Here is a 15432-nt window from a genome sequence, read left to right as displayed (position 1 = left end):
AAGGAAAAACTCGTAGAAGAATTCTCCGCCTTGCTCCCAATGTGTTCTTGCCTCCAAGGGTGTTGTCTAACCCTAAAGTAGTGTCTCCTGCCTCCTTAGGTCTAATTTGTGTCCAAAATATGTCCCCCTCTTGTTCTTGGCCGGCCTCCTTTGTTTAATATAGGGTTTAGGACTTAAAATCCCATGTTTTGCACTTTAGTCCCTGAAATTTTCGCTTCCTGCGCGGTTTTGCCGCGGTCGCGGTGGAACCGCGGCCAAACATGCCCTCTGATTCTTCAGTTGTCCGCGACCATCTTCTGCCGCGGTTCTGCCGCGGTCGCGGCAAAACCGCGGTTTTTCACCCTGTTCCATTTGGAATTGGGAAAAACGTAAAACATGAAAGTTGTAGCCCTTTGAGTTAGCTTTCCAACCATATATTGTGGAGCCTAAATGGAGTTTTGAGCAAAAAGTTATGTCTATTTTACTAGACAGTACGCAATATGCCTCCTCAAGTCTTCGTTCGTACTTAATTATCAAATTTGACCCCCGAACACGATCCCGGCTTACTTCCTTGATCTTTTACTCAGACTTCAAAGCTTCAAATCACTTAAATTCATTCCATAACATCTATATAGCTCGGAATCACACCTACAAGGCATAAAACACACAATTAGTGCAAAACACTAGCGATTAAAGCGCAAACTCAATTAAAGTGCAGTAAATTAGAGTGTAATAAGCGACTAAAATATGCAATTATAGCCTATCATCAATACTCAAATTGGTTACCACTTGTCCAGATTATATTATAAAGTAGGTTTAGAATATTTATTTTAAGGGACGATTACATCTAATTAAGTCTTACTTGCTACCTAAGAAAAGACAGGCTCAATGTGGGGTTTAAATTATTATTTACGACTTGTCCTGCAAATTGGAACAGAATTAACCTCCAGCAATTTCAACAAGTCAAGAAATATTCTCAAGAGATCAGGATCTTGAAAGAAGATTAATTATAAATATGTTGAAATCGAAATACCAAAATGGAACTACTTGTCAGAATTTAGAGTAGGTAATTTGGTGGTTAATTTAACTAATTCTTACATACAAATACTCGAATAAGTTACTACATGTCCAAACCTTAGTGTTTGCTTGTTCATTATTGCCAAAAATATATATGTTGTTTACGTTCTAAATTAATATTGACCAGCAAACGTATGCAATTAGGTGGATTCTATCAACAAATAGAAATGTGTTGTTTTTTCCTGTTGCGAGCTGTTCAATTTCTCCAACAAACCCTTCAATAACTAATCCTGAATCTTCTGTTCTTCTTCTTCTTCTTCTTCATTATGAAATTTGATCATTATTTTAAAATTGGGATAGGCTTTGTTAGCTAGCAATTTCTGGATACGAGACCAAAAGCGCTTGTGGATAGCACTTTTTTGTTACTATTTTAAGAAGTCTCAGCTTATTATATTTTAAGTATTATATGTGAATGGTGTACCAAGAGAGTGACAGTATCAGCCATGCACATAATATTTTACTCAATAACCATGCAATATACGTAGAGCATATAAGTGTCTCCCCTTTCTTCAATCTTTATCTGCCTCACGTTACATCCCTCTATAATTATTTAGACTAAACATTGCTATCTTTTATTACTAAACGAATTAGACCAAAACATTATTTTATGGATCACTAAGATTTGATCTCTTCCTTTCCCGTGCGATCGAGCTGTTTATTTTGACTCATCAACCCCTACTCCCTCTCCCACCTCCTCCTCTCGCTTGCTTGTTTCTACACTATGCATGAGTTATTGGTTAGGGTTGGAGTCCTCAGAATATAGAACTTTTTGTAAGAAGTGGTTTACTCCCATATTGTAGACCTATATATGTGCCCACATTAATTTGGATTAGTCGGGCCAATGAATTTCAGATAGAAATGGTTATTAAATAAAAAATAAAACATGGAAACTTCGAAGTGATTACCAAGTCATCGTACACTGGTCTGATATGATTCCACCTTAAGAGCTTTGACATGTCTAAGAGTAATTTTGTTCGAAAGAATTTGAATATTTTAAAGGATATACTTCTATGTAATTTCCTTATGAACTGAAAATATGTAGGAATATATCTTTGTAGTTCAGATCAATCATGTATATGATTAACCAAGTGGATACGGAAGAATGGAGTTTATTCTTGACACTGACGAAAACTTAACCTAATAACCTACTAATGCTTTATTAATCACGTTACAATAGGCACAATCTTAGGCTAATGTCGCAGATTTTGGTGTCATGAAGGCATTTCCCGATTATAAAACTAAGTCTAGAATGCTGATTTAGCAAATAAGTACAATTAGTAATACTTAATTAAGGAAGCCATAATCTCTCACATAATCAAATCTGTAACTACTTGTCCAGATTATAGAGTAGGTTGAATAATTAATTTAACGAACACTTACCTATTTTGATATTAATACTTGAATCGATAACTACCTGTCCAAAAGTTAGTGTTTGTTCGTTCACGGTGGCCAGAAATATATCTTATCTACGCTCTAAAATTGACCAGCAAACATATCCATTTTAGGCCGATTTTACGATCAAATAGAAATGTGTTGTTGTTTTTTTCTCTTTCTGTGGGAACTATTCAATTTCTCCAACAAAACATTGAATATAATGTTAACTATAAGCTTCTCTTGTTGAAACTTTTTTTGTGCATACATTGCTTAAGAAATTGGTAGTAGTTTTTCCAGCTATTTTCAGATACGCGACAAAAACATCGCTTGTGGTTGTGGATAGCACTTTTTGTCCCTAATTTTAGAAATATAGGCTTATTATTTAAGCAATATATGTGTATGGTGTACCAGTTAGAGTGCCAGCATTATTTTAAGAAGACCCATATACATAATAATTTACTCACTAACCACATAATCCATGCAGAGCACATAATTGGCGAATAATACTATATTCGAATATTCGGAACTTTGAATTAATTAAAAAAAATTTAAAGGACAACTGGCATTCATGAAAACTCCAGATCTTTCCTTGAAATAGGGCCCTCTAAGTGCTTTTACCTGTTCTTACCATTTTATTTATTGGTACGTGGAGTTCTTCAGTGAATGGTTGAGATTTCTGAGAATCGGACGAATTACATTTCAAGAGACTATCAGAAAAATAATATATAAAACAATAAGTAGGATTTTCACCCAAAGAGCCAATAGTTTGATGACACTCAATGATTGGTAGTCCATAATATTCATTTTCAGGGCGAGTTTTCAGTGCAAGAAACATGACCCACAAATAATGTTTGGTCTCAGATGCGTAGAGCACGAAGGACAAAAATGGGGACATATTTAATATTGTCACAAGTATAAGGTCTAGTTGGCCACGGTTAAAGTGCAAATAATTTTTTTTAATCATAGTATAAATGGCAAGTATAAGGGATTTGACTGTAAGTCCGCAACAGAAACGTTCAATTTCTGAAGTAGATCAATTTTGGAGGAAAATCTGAGCCTAGAGGTGCAGGCCAATAAGTTAGCGGCCTTTACTTCACTAAAACAGAAAACTTAAAAAGTTGGCGTTGGAGTTTATTTGGATTATTTCTTCGTAAAAGATAAGGCAAAAGACAAGAATGTAGCAGTCGTTCGCAAAAAAACATCTGCATAAGCTTATAATAGATGCAATGCTGTAAGCTGAAACGTTAATAATAGATGCATGGTTTCAAGTTTAAGTTGCTTTGAGCTGAAAGGTGACACACTTTTCTTATTAGTCCGTTCCAAAAAGAATAGATTTCCTAAAACGTTCGGGGCAATGCTTTGAGTGAAAATCACAATGATGTCCTGACCATTGTTTTCCCAGTTAAATCCTTCCCTATTTCCTTTTTCACTGTATAAAAATTGCATAGAGAAAATCCTGTTGCTATGCCACAACGAATTGCATGTAGAAGAGATATAGGAAACTATTAAGAGTGATGATATATTAGAAAACTAGAAAGCCTGTGGCTTAGAATCAAGTGCAAAAACAGTGACTCCATATTGCATGGATAGGTGACAATGCACTCTGTTTCAATCACCACGTTGTTTGAATAACATTTTCCGGAAAATCCTTCTTGTATGAATAAAAACAATAAACGAGCAACATTCCTTGTGTTGCAACAGCTTCTGATGAAAGAATTAGTGACAATGCACTTCGGCAGTGTTACCTATTCAGTGTACAGTAATAAGTGAATCATTCTTTATGAAGATTCACTGCTTGAAGGATTTTATGTTGAAGTGCCACTTGAGGCCCAAAGAATGCAAGTATGCTAATAAACAAAGCCAATATACTGACAATGATTAATACTTAGGTATAATTTGTCACAAGAATGCCTAGTGCAGTCAATCAATTTGATGGATTGGAAGAGATTAGTCAGACCAGCTCGCTTGTCTGCTATGAATGACAAGAATGCTGAATTCCATCAAATAACTGGTGAGTTGGAGGAGATCAATCCAAGTATCTCGTTATGTAAGCTATGATTTGTCACGAGAAAACCACCAGAAGGAAATATAGTTCTCCGTGCAATTTGATCTGCTGCAAAATCAATTGAACTTCCTTCCCAGTCAGTCACCTGAAAAGATTTTGCACACATTGAATAACTAGGAAAAACAGCAAGCCGGACCCATTTATTTTACAAAATAAAGAATTCTGCAAAACAGGATTCATGTTAATTGATGTATAGTCCCACACTTCCCCTCAAGTTGAAGGACAAAGGATATAGTTAAAGCCTTAACAAGGAGAAGAATCAAGCAAAGGATCAAAGGGCACAAAATTCTCCCTTGCTTTACATCCTATTGTGCCAAATAAACAAGGTTGCGAGCAGGCTACATCTGAAAGTTGTACACGCTATGGGGAAGTATCAATACTAGTGCATGGAGGGTCATGTAAGGATCGATATGATAGAAGAGCTATGGTATTTTCATGCTTTTGTTGCCTCTGATTAACAAAAGAGAGTTTGTATCAGGTAGCACATAGTCATTATCATATCTAAGAAGAAGAATCCTAATAATATCACACAGATATATGAAGACCGTTCCTTTTGTGCGATCTGCTAGCAGCTCACAGATATCTTGTCATTCATGCCTCTTTTTAACTTAATAAATGTCTTTTGTGTCTATCAGAGATGGATTAATCATCTAAGAAGGATTAAGAATATATGCCACTCAATTATTCTTCAAACTCTGTTTCTTTTAAGACAAATAGCAGGAATTATGCTTTATGGTATGATAAATTTCACCTCCCAACCATTTCTCAAATTTTCACATATATCCATTAGATCTTGATCATGAACCTGCATTAGACAGTAGCCAAAAGAAAAAGAAGATGACACCTACATCTTGAGATATGCAAAAGGTAGATGTCATCCTAGTATATTTATGTAGGTTTACTAAATATTACACCAGCTGTTCTGTTTTTCTCCCAAGAACTGGTTATAAATGGAAATTAGCAGCTGACAACTTAAGATGAATGCATATGCAGAAAGGAGTACTAACAGAGAGATGCATCGACCACAGAAAGAATAGCAATAGAGAGATGCATACCTTTCCCCCAGCTTCATGAACACATATGATTCCAACAGCATGGTCCCAAGCAGGGGCATAGCCAGAGATTTTCTACAGTGGAGTCATATGTTCATATCAGAATGTTGAACACCCAAAAGAAAGCATATGCTAATTCAATGATCTAAAGGCATCAATATAATGGTTGAGTAAATCCATTAAACTTTGGATGGTTGTTCCCCATTGTATCGTACTGTATTGTTATCCCAAAACAATGTATGTTTTGATTGTTTCATTAAAATTGGTCGTATTGCATTGTTAAATCCATTGTTCCGGAACAATGAAAAGTCCCCTTTTTTTAAACAACCGATTTGGTGTGGTGGAATTATTTCCTATTTTCTTTCCAATTATGCCCTAACTTATTACTCCACAATTATATTTTATCCTTTAGCTTTTTTTGCTATTTTAACTCCAAATCTCCAACCTATAACCTACTTTATTTTTTTCCAGAACTCCTGCCGCCAGCGTTAAAGGTGTTTTGCTGCCTTATGTTTTATTTTTTCTCCTAATTTTCTTTTAACTCAATTCTAATTAGCTGTGCTCCTTTGTTTTGCCTTCTTCTGTCTCACTCCTTTGTTTTGCTTTCTTAAGGTGTTTTACCTTCTTCTGTTTTGTTTTTTAAAATTATTTTTATGCATAATTTTGGATAAATTTAATATGTAAACAATTGCGGGTATTTTAGTAAACTTATCAGTTACAGTACAGTACGATACAGTCAAACCAAACAGAAAAATATTATTTAACAATACAATATCCAAACATTGTATTCATAAAACGATACAATACAATACGATACAATACATTATAAAACGATGGGGAACAATGATCCAAATAGAGTGTTAAAGTAACCAATAAAGGAAGAGAGAAACAACTTTATGAGAAAAATTTCAAATGTCCATGAAGTTATTTTCATATAATTTTGTTCTCCGCGGTAAATGCATTTTTATCCATCTGTATTTCTGATAAAAAAATATATACGAAAATGAATTGCTTGTTATACAGTTGTAATGGGAACCTCAAAAGGGTCGTTTCTCCAAATAACTTTAGACAAGGGACTATAACCCAAACAAGTATGCCTTTCTCGTAATCTCAAGAAAGCACGGAATATCCTATTTTCCTTGTGTGGCATATATTCTTAATCCTTCTTAGATGATTAATCCATCTCAGATAGACACAAAAGACATTTATTAAGTTAAAAAGAGGCATGAATGACAATAGTTAGTTCGCTAACTAACTCTCTTGTTACAACACCAACCCAAGCTAGCTAGGGTCAGCCATATGAATCCTCACTTTCCATGTCGTTCCATATGACCAGTCTGAATTCAATATTCAGAAAATTAGTCTCTAGTACCAGAAGTATTTTTTTTCCTACTAGTATACAAATCACTAAAAGACTACTAACATTGGACCTAAAGTAAACATACAATTTAATTTTATTGTTTATAGAAAATTTAACCAGGGTGAAATGTGTGCTAGCCCAGAATGCACATCATAAAACATATTGATTAACTACAGAGCCTTTGAGGTTGCTGTTATTTGACCCCACTCAACTATAAGTGTCTCCACTTATGGGTCCCAAGCCTACATTTTTAGTGACATGAGGCATAAACTCACTTGACTGCAGTTACCTACATACAATCTGTGAGATTAAGAAATCACCTTCATAACTTTTCTGGTTGTTGCACGAAGAAGAAAAACTGATGCTCTACCAGAAGCCACCATCATATATTTGCACAAACTGCAGAGCAGAAAGAAATTGCATTAAGGAATGTGCAAAAAACATCAAAGAAATGTGAGAAAGTAACTACTTTTTATCCCTAAAAAGAGTCGGAAGAAAATGTGATAAATTTACAATTCAACTATTCATCCTACAAGGGAGTCTAATTTAGAGTATCACTAGAAGAACATACAGAATACGACCGTTGTGATTCTGTCCTGAGGTAATGTAAAATAGGGTCCCCCAATCTCTAATGGATGTGATTCATGAGCCTCTATCGAAAATAAATTAAATGATGGTAACTCAGTAGCCATCCAAAATTCCAAATACACCTAATACCAAAATATTGCTAAGAAACAAGTTTCCTTCAGAGAAAGAGGGTGGTGGTGTTAGCTGGTGCTCTGACAAGACTAATCAAACAGATTAATGACAGGTATAATCGTCAAATATTGATCATTTCGGATGGATGTCAACAGCACAATTAGTGTGTCGTCACAGAGGTCAAGTAACAGCAAATTATAAGCTTCTGCAAAAATTAACAAGAATCAGATGCTATTCGATATAACTAACTTAAAGACAACTTATGTAACCAATGTCCTGCTCAAATTATTTCAGGTATGGACTTTGAAGAATAGCAGACAATATCACACTGTTCAGTAAGAAATTGTCAAACGCCTGTAGACTGCCACCTGCAGACTCTACGTAAACATGAGCTTATGACATGAGGGACCATTGTACACAAAGAAACAAGTATCTAAAGGCGCCAACCAGCACTAATAGCTACAGTTTTAGCAATTTTGGTGGAGAGAGAAAGCTTAACATTACTGGCACAAATAAGATATCCTGAAACAGAGAATTCTTTTTTGGGACAAGTTCCTGAAAAAGAGAAACACTAAGATTAGAGGATAAAAATAGGCCCAGAGGTGGTGGAAAATATTCGTCTAGATGTTTCCCTTCCCAACTGTGGTTCAGACAGTTTGATGATCATGAACAAACATCAAGTCCTTGTACAAAGGCACCACTGTTAAGATATTCACTGCATTTGTATGCATAAGATTCGTAGTAATAGAGGTCTTATATTATGGTTAGATCATATCAGCTTAAATCCTATCAGAAATCACAAGTATGCTACCAACATGTGAAGGATATGCCAGTCAGGTGTAAAAGCAGTTTTATCACATGTTGCCCTATTTAAGTGTGCTTGTGACCTGTTTTCCAACAAAAATGCTATAAAAGGATCATTCAACTAATATTAATTTTCTTCAGCTCCACATTTATCTAACACAGTTTTCTTACAAGGCTTAGTATCACAATTTTTATTTAATTGTCAGCTCCTAATTCAAAATGCATCCACGAAATCGGAGGCCCATCCTGTTTGAAAACATTACATAAATGTCAACTGTAGGCAAGTGAGAATTTCTCATGACACATCTAAGCAACAATTCTTGCTAACATAATGTTTTAACAATAATCTTTGACACGAAGACATCACCTTCCACAGCATGCAGGCACAAGAAGGATGTCCCCTTTCCCTATTTCATCAGAGTTTGTTTTCGCATTAAATGAGGATGATAGAGGCAAAGATTCCCATTTTTGACTTTCTGGAGTACAAAAACGTGCCTCCTTAAGTACTTGGCACCCATCGACATAGCATCTTGTCCAACTTTGAGGCAACTTGATGGTTAACATGTCTGACAACCTTTGTTTCCATGTTCCACAACCCAAATGAGAAACCATGATCATCCCTGATCTGGAGAAATTGCTTCCAGTTTCTTGGACCCCGGTGGCACGATTAACAAAATAGTCTTCATCCCAGTTAGGGCACCCCATAACTCCCAAGACAATCTGTCCTTCAACCACAAGAGCCAAAGCCACCTGACAACAAATCTTAGCCAAATAAGTTGAAGAAGCAGTAAGAGGTATAAATCTCAATTCAAGCAACTGACAAATCCTAGAAGAACATGCAATAATTGAAAGCTATGTAATCGTGTATATAATGTAGGACTCTTTAGTTACAAAGACTTCTTGTTTGGAGAAACATTAATTACCTTAACCTGAAACATCGCGCTATCAGAGAAAGCAGAATGAAACCAAAGAGGATGAGGGGATACCAAAAGGAAAAGTCTGATGTGAATGAGACTTAAGATTAACAGTACCACACTTTCTAGTGTTATTCCAAAATAAAGATTTTCCCCGTGTAACATCATTTCCCAGTCCTTTTTGGATTGATCTGAATTCTTGCCAGTTTGATGGGTAGACGAGAACTTACTGAAAGTGATGGAACTAATAGCACCCACCCTATAGAGTATTTGATTGAAAATTAGCAGGCTCCTTGTAATAGATGAACTACAAGCGCAATACATCAAAACCTTATAGTGAATAGGATAGTACTAGTAAATAATCTGCATCTTTCCGGATTTTTCCCTCTCAAGTGAAAAGTCACCTATTATGTGTCTACAACAAACAAGGAAATATCATGATGAACCGCTATTAATAAGAACATAAGATACTTCTTTATTTTTTTCTTCACCAAAATTTCCACGAGATTAGATGCCAAATCGATTAACCTATTCTTCTCTTTTTCTGCACATATCATATTTTGCAGGGTTACAAGATTAAGGGCATGTTGTATCACTAATGTGAAATTGCCAACCAAAGACCAACTTGAAAATCTGTACACCTCATAACTTTGAGGATCACTGTAACAACTGCTATCTGAATTAACATTTGCGCTTCATAATACATAGGTTCCACACGATTAAAATCAATTTTCCCATCCATGTTACCGTTGCATTTTCTACTGATGCTTCCATATTATCACCAGCAATATCATCTATTTCACATGGAAAGGTGATAGCTCAAATTCTCATCATTATATTATCATCCTCAAGAAAGCTTGACCAAATCAAGGTTTCTGCTGCAACAAATCTGAACTTAACTGACTATAGAGCAAAACCAGTTGGAGTGATTATACAAGTATAAAGAGCAGATTTCCTGACCCACTGACAGCTGAAGGCTAGTATTGGTGCTCCACGAGGGATTGAGGAAGATGCATAAAGCTTTTAATATTTAAACAATACTGCTAATTGCCTAATTCCTTGAAAGTTCATTGGATCTAAGTGGCTTACTCAGAAAATCGTGTCTCTCAACCTCAGCAAGACAAGAAATAATGGCCAATGAACACAATGGGCAGAAGGAAGAGACTGATTTGGAGATAATCCCACACGACTATTACCCGCTACCTTTAGCCATTGCCATGGAAAACAACCTCACATGCTAAGCTGTTCTCTTCATTGAAATTCCTCTCCTCCTTGTTTTTATGTTGGTTGGGAAGTAAAAAGAACATATTAAAGACGCTAAAGAAAGAATAGTAAGAGAAAAATAGAGATTAAGGACATACCACATAGAGAGCTTCAACACCTTTAACAAACCCTCGTGTCCCATCAATAGGATCTAGTACCTGTACCAGGTCCATGAAATTTTACAAAATAGTCCACAACCTCATGATAGTAAAATGCAATCACAAATTCAGGTTCTGTTACATTTCATTAGTACGGAAGCTAAGATGTCAAATTTCTTCTTGAGCATAAAAAAATCATCCAGAGTATAGACACCATCAGACTAGAAAAAGCACTTTCCACAACAAATTCATTGAACTATAAGCCCTTAATATCTTAGTGTACGAATATTAGCAAAGAACTCTTGGCATTTGTGCATGGAAATACAGGACATTATCTGGTATCTGAGAATTAAAAGGAGGCAGTATATATCACGAAATAGGGACTATCAAAGGCCATGTAAATCTTCTGCTTCCTTCCTCTGGACAGCATGATAGTTGTTTATTGGGACAGTGTGATACTTGTTTTTCCTTGTCATAGAAGCAAAAGTATATCTATTTGCCTTTCAATGACTTCTCAAATATTAAAAAGACACCACCAACTAAATGTACACGTCAGAAAAACAAAATGTAAAGATGTATCCAAAGTGGAATTAGAAAATCTGTTGTTCCCTTTCCCAGGAATTCCCCCCTTAATGTAAAGGTTTCAGAGAGATGAAGATTTTATCCGTGAAAGTTAGTGAATACTGCTCTAAAGTCGATCTCAACTTACCCAGTATGTGGCTGGCTTTGGCCCAAAAGTACAGGCATCCTTTCCCCCTCTGTCAATTGCTTTCAAGACACTATCTTCTGTTACTTCGTCTCTGAGAGTTGCTTTATTCACAACCACATCAACCACTGATCCGACTAGATTAGTTGACCGCAAGAATGATGAATCCTCTTCAGCCACCAAAGGAATGGAAGGGAAGAGTCTGTTCATCTCTATCAGAATAGGATGTGATAGAGTAAGAGAAACAATTCAGCTCTGTTCCAAGAGAATAAAGAAAGAGTCAGAAGGGAAAGAAGGCAGTGTCCATCATGTCTGATCATTCTTAAACAATTTGATAGCTGATTAGCTACATTTTCATGTAACAAGAAAAATGCATGCCATGGGTATTTATTGCTTTGACTCAAAGTAAAGTGTTCATGTCTTCCTCAATAGATTATTGGGGGTTGCTTTGGATGTTATAGCAGAACGTTAGACAATTAGAGGGAGGTTCCATTACAGTATCAATCTAGCATACAACCTTATTTACTCTATGAAGCAGAAAGCAACTTGAAGAACATGTAATAGGTGGACAAACATTCTTAATAGAGGAAAAGCATGTGGTAAGACAAATTAAATCTCCAACATGCTTGGTGTCTTTTCCGCTTCCCAGTTTTATAAAGTATTGTTGGAAACTGCAACACTTTCAATTCAATAATCAAGGAAAAACTGAAGAAGGTTTCAAGAAAGCAAATTGAATTACCCAAGCTAACCAAAGCCTGCACGCCGAAATCTGCAATAGTGACTGGGGTTTGGTCATTTTTCTCAAGAATCCTATCATCATTGGAGAACAATGAGCTCTTCACCTACAACCATGAAAATTAAAAAGCAGAACTTTTAATTGATAAAATGATAACATCACTTGACAGACTACTAATCCCCCGATTTTTTCGTTAAGCTATTTTTGGAGCTCAAAAGCATACAATAAAATTTCACCAGAACTAAATGACTGATGTTATCTCGTTAGAGAAAAGCTAACAACTTTTGTCTCCAAGATCTATAATCTTTTACATTGAGTACACCGTAAATATGTCACGTACCAAAATTGCAAGTACTAGATCAAAACTAAAATATTGTAGAATAGCAGAGAGGAAGTTCATAATTTCAGGTGTAATAAGCATTAACAGTCTTTCTACATAGGTGTTCAACTGCAATTACAATAACATTAGCACGAAATATTCTCGCATTTGAAAGAGAAACTAGTGTTTTGCTGAAAACAAACTAAAATTGACTAGCAGCAGCATTTCAATCCAATTAACCAAATGCACCTCAAGATAATTAGTTAACTCAATCAGTTAATCAACCAATCAAACAACTAAAAGCCTTAGTCCCAAGCTAGTTAAAGTCAACTGATGAATGTTCTATAACCAACTTTCGATACTAAACTATCAAAATATGTGACTCTGGCTAAATAAAAAGAAATTTTACATCAATGCAAAGACGGCAAGCTCGCTCGACAACATCAACGGCAGCTTCAAGCTCTCTATAGTATTTTGCTTTCTGCTCAGGGAATGGGAGGCTCAAACTCGACCTGCAAAAGGCAGAAACTGTACCCATTTAGGATCGGTTAAGACGAGTGAAGCAGCAGAGCGCAGCGCGAGAGAGGAATCAGCTATGAGGGACCTCACGGCGGCGAAGCATGGGCGAAGTGGCGAACGTCGGAGACGAGCATTAGGCAAACGGACGGCGGAGCACCGGAGGAGATCCATCGAGGTACAATAACTACTGCTAAAGGTACATGGTTTGTTGTGCTATGGATGGGTCAGCGGGAAGGGTAGGCTTCCAACGGTTGAAATTGGCAGAGGCTCTTCTGTTGAGTTCTTCCCACGTGCTCACTCCAATTTATATTCTCATTTTATTTATATTTATTTTGGCTTTAAAAAGTGTTAATTTGCACTGAATTAATGGAACTATGACTGAATTACAACATGCGAGGACAATTCAGCAACACATCTTTTGATTTCATAGAAGAAAGAGAAGAGAGAAGAAAATGAGCTCTTAGCTCTCTTAATTTCGGTTGAACACAGTAATAACGGACTTAGTCATTTTATTGACTGAGTTGGTTATTACTTCAAATACCACCAAATAACACCCCTAAGTTTCACCATTTTCACATTAGTCCTAATCACTAACTAACAGTTAATTTGGCAATTTCACACTCCCCTCAAGCTGGAGGGTGAGAAAACATTGAACAATCCTAGCTTGGATATTAGAACTCTATGTTGCTCAGCTCCTAACCCTTTAGTCATCACATCTGCGAGCTGTTCCTTAGTGGAAATATATTGAGGTCTAATCAACCCCTCTTTGATCTTTTCTCTCACAAAGTGGCAGTCAATTTCTATGTGTTTCGTTCTCTCATGGTAGACTGGGTTGGCTGCAATTTGCATAGCTGTTTTGCTATCACAGTGCAGCATCACTGGCTCCCTTATAGTCAATCCCAGCTCCTTCAGCAAGCCTACTAGCCAAACTAACTCTGAAGTTACTGCTGCCATACTTCTATATTCTGCTTCAGCAGAACTCCTGCTCACAGTTGGGTGCTTTTTTGATTTCCATGAAATCAGTGATTCTCCTAGTTTTATTACATAACCAGTCACTGATCTTCTTGTATTTGGGCAAGCTGCCCAATCTGCATCACAATAAGCTGTGATTTCTTCTACTGCTCCTTTCTTTAACAGCAATCCCATTCCTGGTGATCCCTTTATGTATCTAACCACTCTCAATGCAGCATCCAAATGTGATTGTTTTGGATTCTGCATGAACTGGCTCAAAACTTGAACAGCAAAACAAATATCTGGTCTTGTAATAGTGAGGTAAATCAGCTTTCCTATTAGTTTCTGATAGCTTACAATATCCTGCAGCTCTTCATCCCCCTTAACTTCTGCATGCTTGTCATACTCAACAGTTGTCAACTTGATATTCTGTTCTATTGGAGAACTAGCTGGTTTTGCACCACTCAACCCCACTTCTGAGATTAGTTGAAGTGCATACTTCCTTTGGTTAAGCACAATTCCCTTATCTGATCTCATGAGCTCAATTCCCGGGAAGGATCTTAGCTCACCTAAATCTTTCAGCTTGAGATGCTTGTGTAGGATTGCCTTTGCCTCTTCCACCAGTGTATTGTTGCTCCCAGTAATCAGTAAGTCATCCACATACACAAGGATGATTACCAAATCTGCATCTGTCTTCCTTGTAAATAGGGATTGAGCATAGGCACTTTGCAAGTATCCTTCACCTATCAGTGCATCAGTTAATTTGATATTCCACTACCTTGATGCCTGTTTGAGGCCATAAAGGGACTTGAGTAGCCTGCAAACCTTGGACTCCCCCTGCTTATGAAATCCCTGAGGTAATGCCATGTACACTTTCTCATACAAATCACCTTGTAAGAAGGCATTATTAACATCCATTTGGGACAAAGACCAGCCTTTAGAAACTGCTAGATTGATCACAGTTCTGACTGTCACCATCTTGGAAACAGGTGAAAAGGTTTCATGATAGTCCAAACCTTCTTGTTGTGTATATCCTTTTGCCACCAGCTTGGCTTTGAACCTCTCCACCTCACCATTAGCTTTGTGCTTGATTTTATAAACCCACTTTGAGCCAACAGTCTGCTTTCCTGGAGGGAGATCTACCACTTCCCATGTTTTGTTTTCTTCTAGTGCCTGAATTTCCTGTTGCATTGCCTTTATCCACCTATCATCTTGTGATGCCTCCTGGAAACTTCTTGGTTCCACTTGGGCTGAGAATGAGTTGAGATAACATTGGCAGTGTTCTGAAAGGTGATCGTAGCTTACATAATCTGTAAGTGAATAGAGACAGTCTCCTCTTGGTTTGCAAGTAGTCACATAATCCTTGAGCCACACTGCTGGTCTTTGTGTTCTTGTAGATTTCCTAGTCTCTGTAGGTTGTTGCACAATTGATGGCACTTGCTCAAGTACCTCCTCTGTATGTTCTGGTTGCTGTACCTCTTCATGTTCTTGTTGTTGTGAGGTACTTTGCCCATCC

The 15432-nt window shown here is 36.7% G+C and overlaps 1 protein-coding gene across 2 annotated transcripts; it reads right to left on the bottom strand.

The window, feature by feature from the left end:
- Positions 1-4091: 4091 nt before the first annotated feature.
- LOC109212992 (putative PAP-specific phosphatase, mitochondrial) lies at positions 4092-13297 on the bottom strand. Of its 2 annotated transcripts, none has more exons than XM_019376739.1 (9): positions 13051-13296; positions 12856-12958; positions 12131-12233; positions 11395-11603; positions 10686-10745; positions 8778-9160; positions 7228-7306; positions 5551-5622; positions 4092-4580 (listed from the first exon to the last, which is right to left on the bottom strand). In XM_019376739.1, exons 1-9 carry the CDS (start codon positions 13134-13136, stop codon positions 4431-4433), a joined length of 1245 nt encoding a protein of 414 aa, XP_019232284.1. In that variant the 5' UTR covers positions 13137-13296; the 3' UTR covers positions 4092-4430. The 2 variants fall into 2 exon arrangements, with proteins under 2 accessions (XP_019232284.1, XP_019232285.1); XM_019376740.1 differs by having other exon boundaries at positions 4114-4580; positions 13056-13297.
- Between the last annotated feature and the right edge of the window lie 2135 nt (positions 13298-15432).

This window comes from Nicotiana attenuata, unplaced genomic scaffold (genome assembly GCF_001879085.1).
Source record: "Nicotiana attenuata strain UT unplaced genomic scaffold, NIATTr2, whole genome shotgun sequence".
Classification (NCBI taxonomy): domain Eukaryota; kingdom Viridiplantae; phylum Streptophyta; class Magnoliopsida; order Solanales; family Solanaceae; genus Nicotiana; species Nicotiana attenuata.
This window is presented reverse-complemented; position numbering and strand designations above follow the sequence as displayed.

What these genes read in the sequence shown, in the direction of transcription:
- LOC109212992 (XM_019376739.1), bottom strand. Translation starts at nt 13,136, where the DNA reads ATGGATCTCCTCCGGTGCTCCGCCGTCCGTTTGCCTAATGCTCGTCTC. An exon ending in GTGTTGAAGCTCTCTATGTG is followed by an intron (nt 9,161 to 10,685) that starts GTATGTCCTTAA and finishes ATTTGTTGTCAG; the next exon opens with GTGGCTTTGGCTCTTGTGGT. An exon ending in GTGCCTGCATGCTGTGGAAG is followed by an intron (nt 7,307 to 8,777) that starts GTGATGTCTTCG and finishes TCTGCTCTGCAG; the next exon opens with TTTGTGCAAATATATGATGG.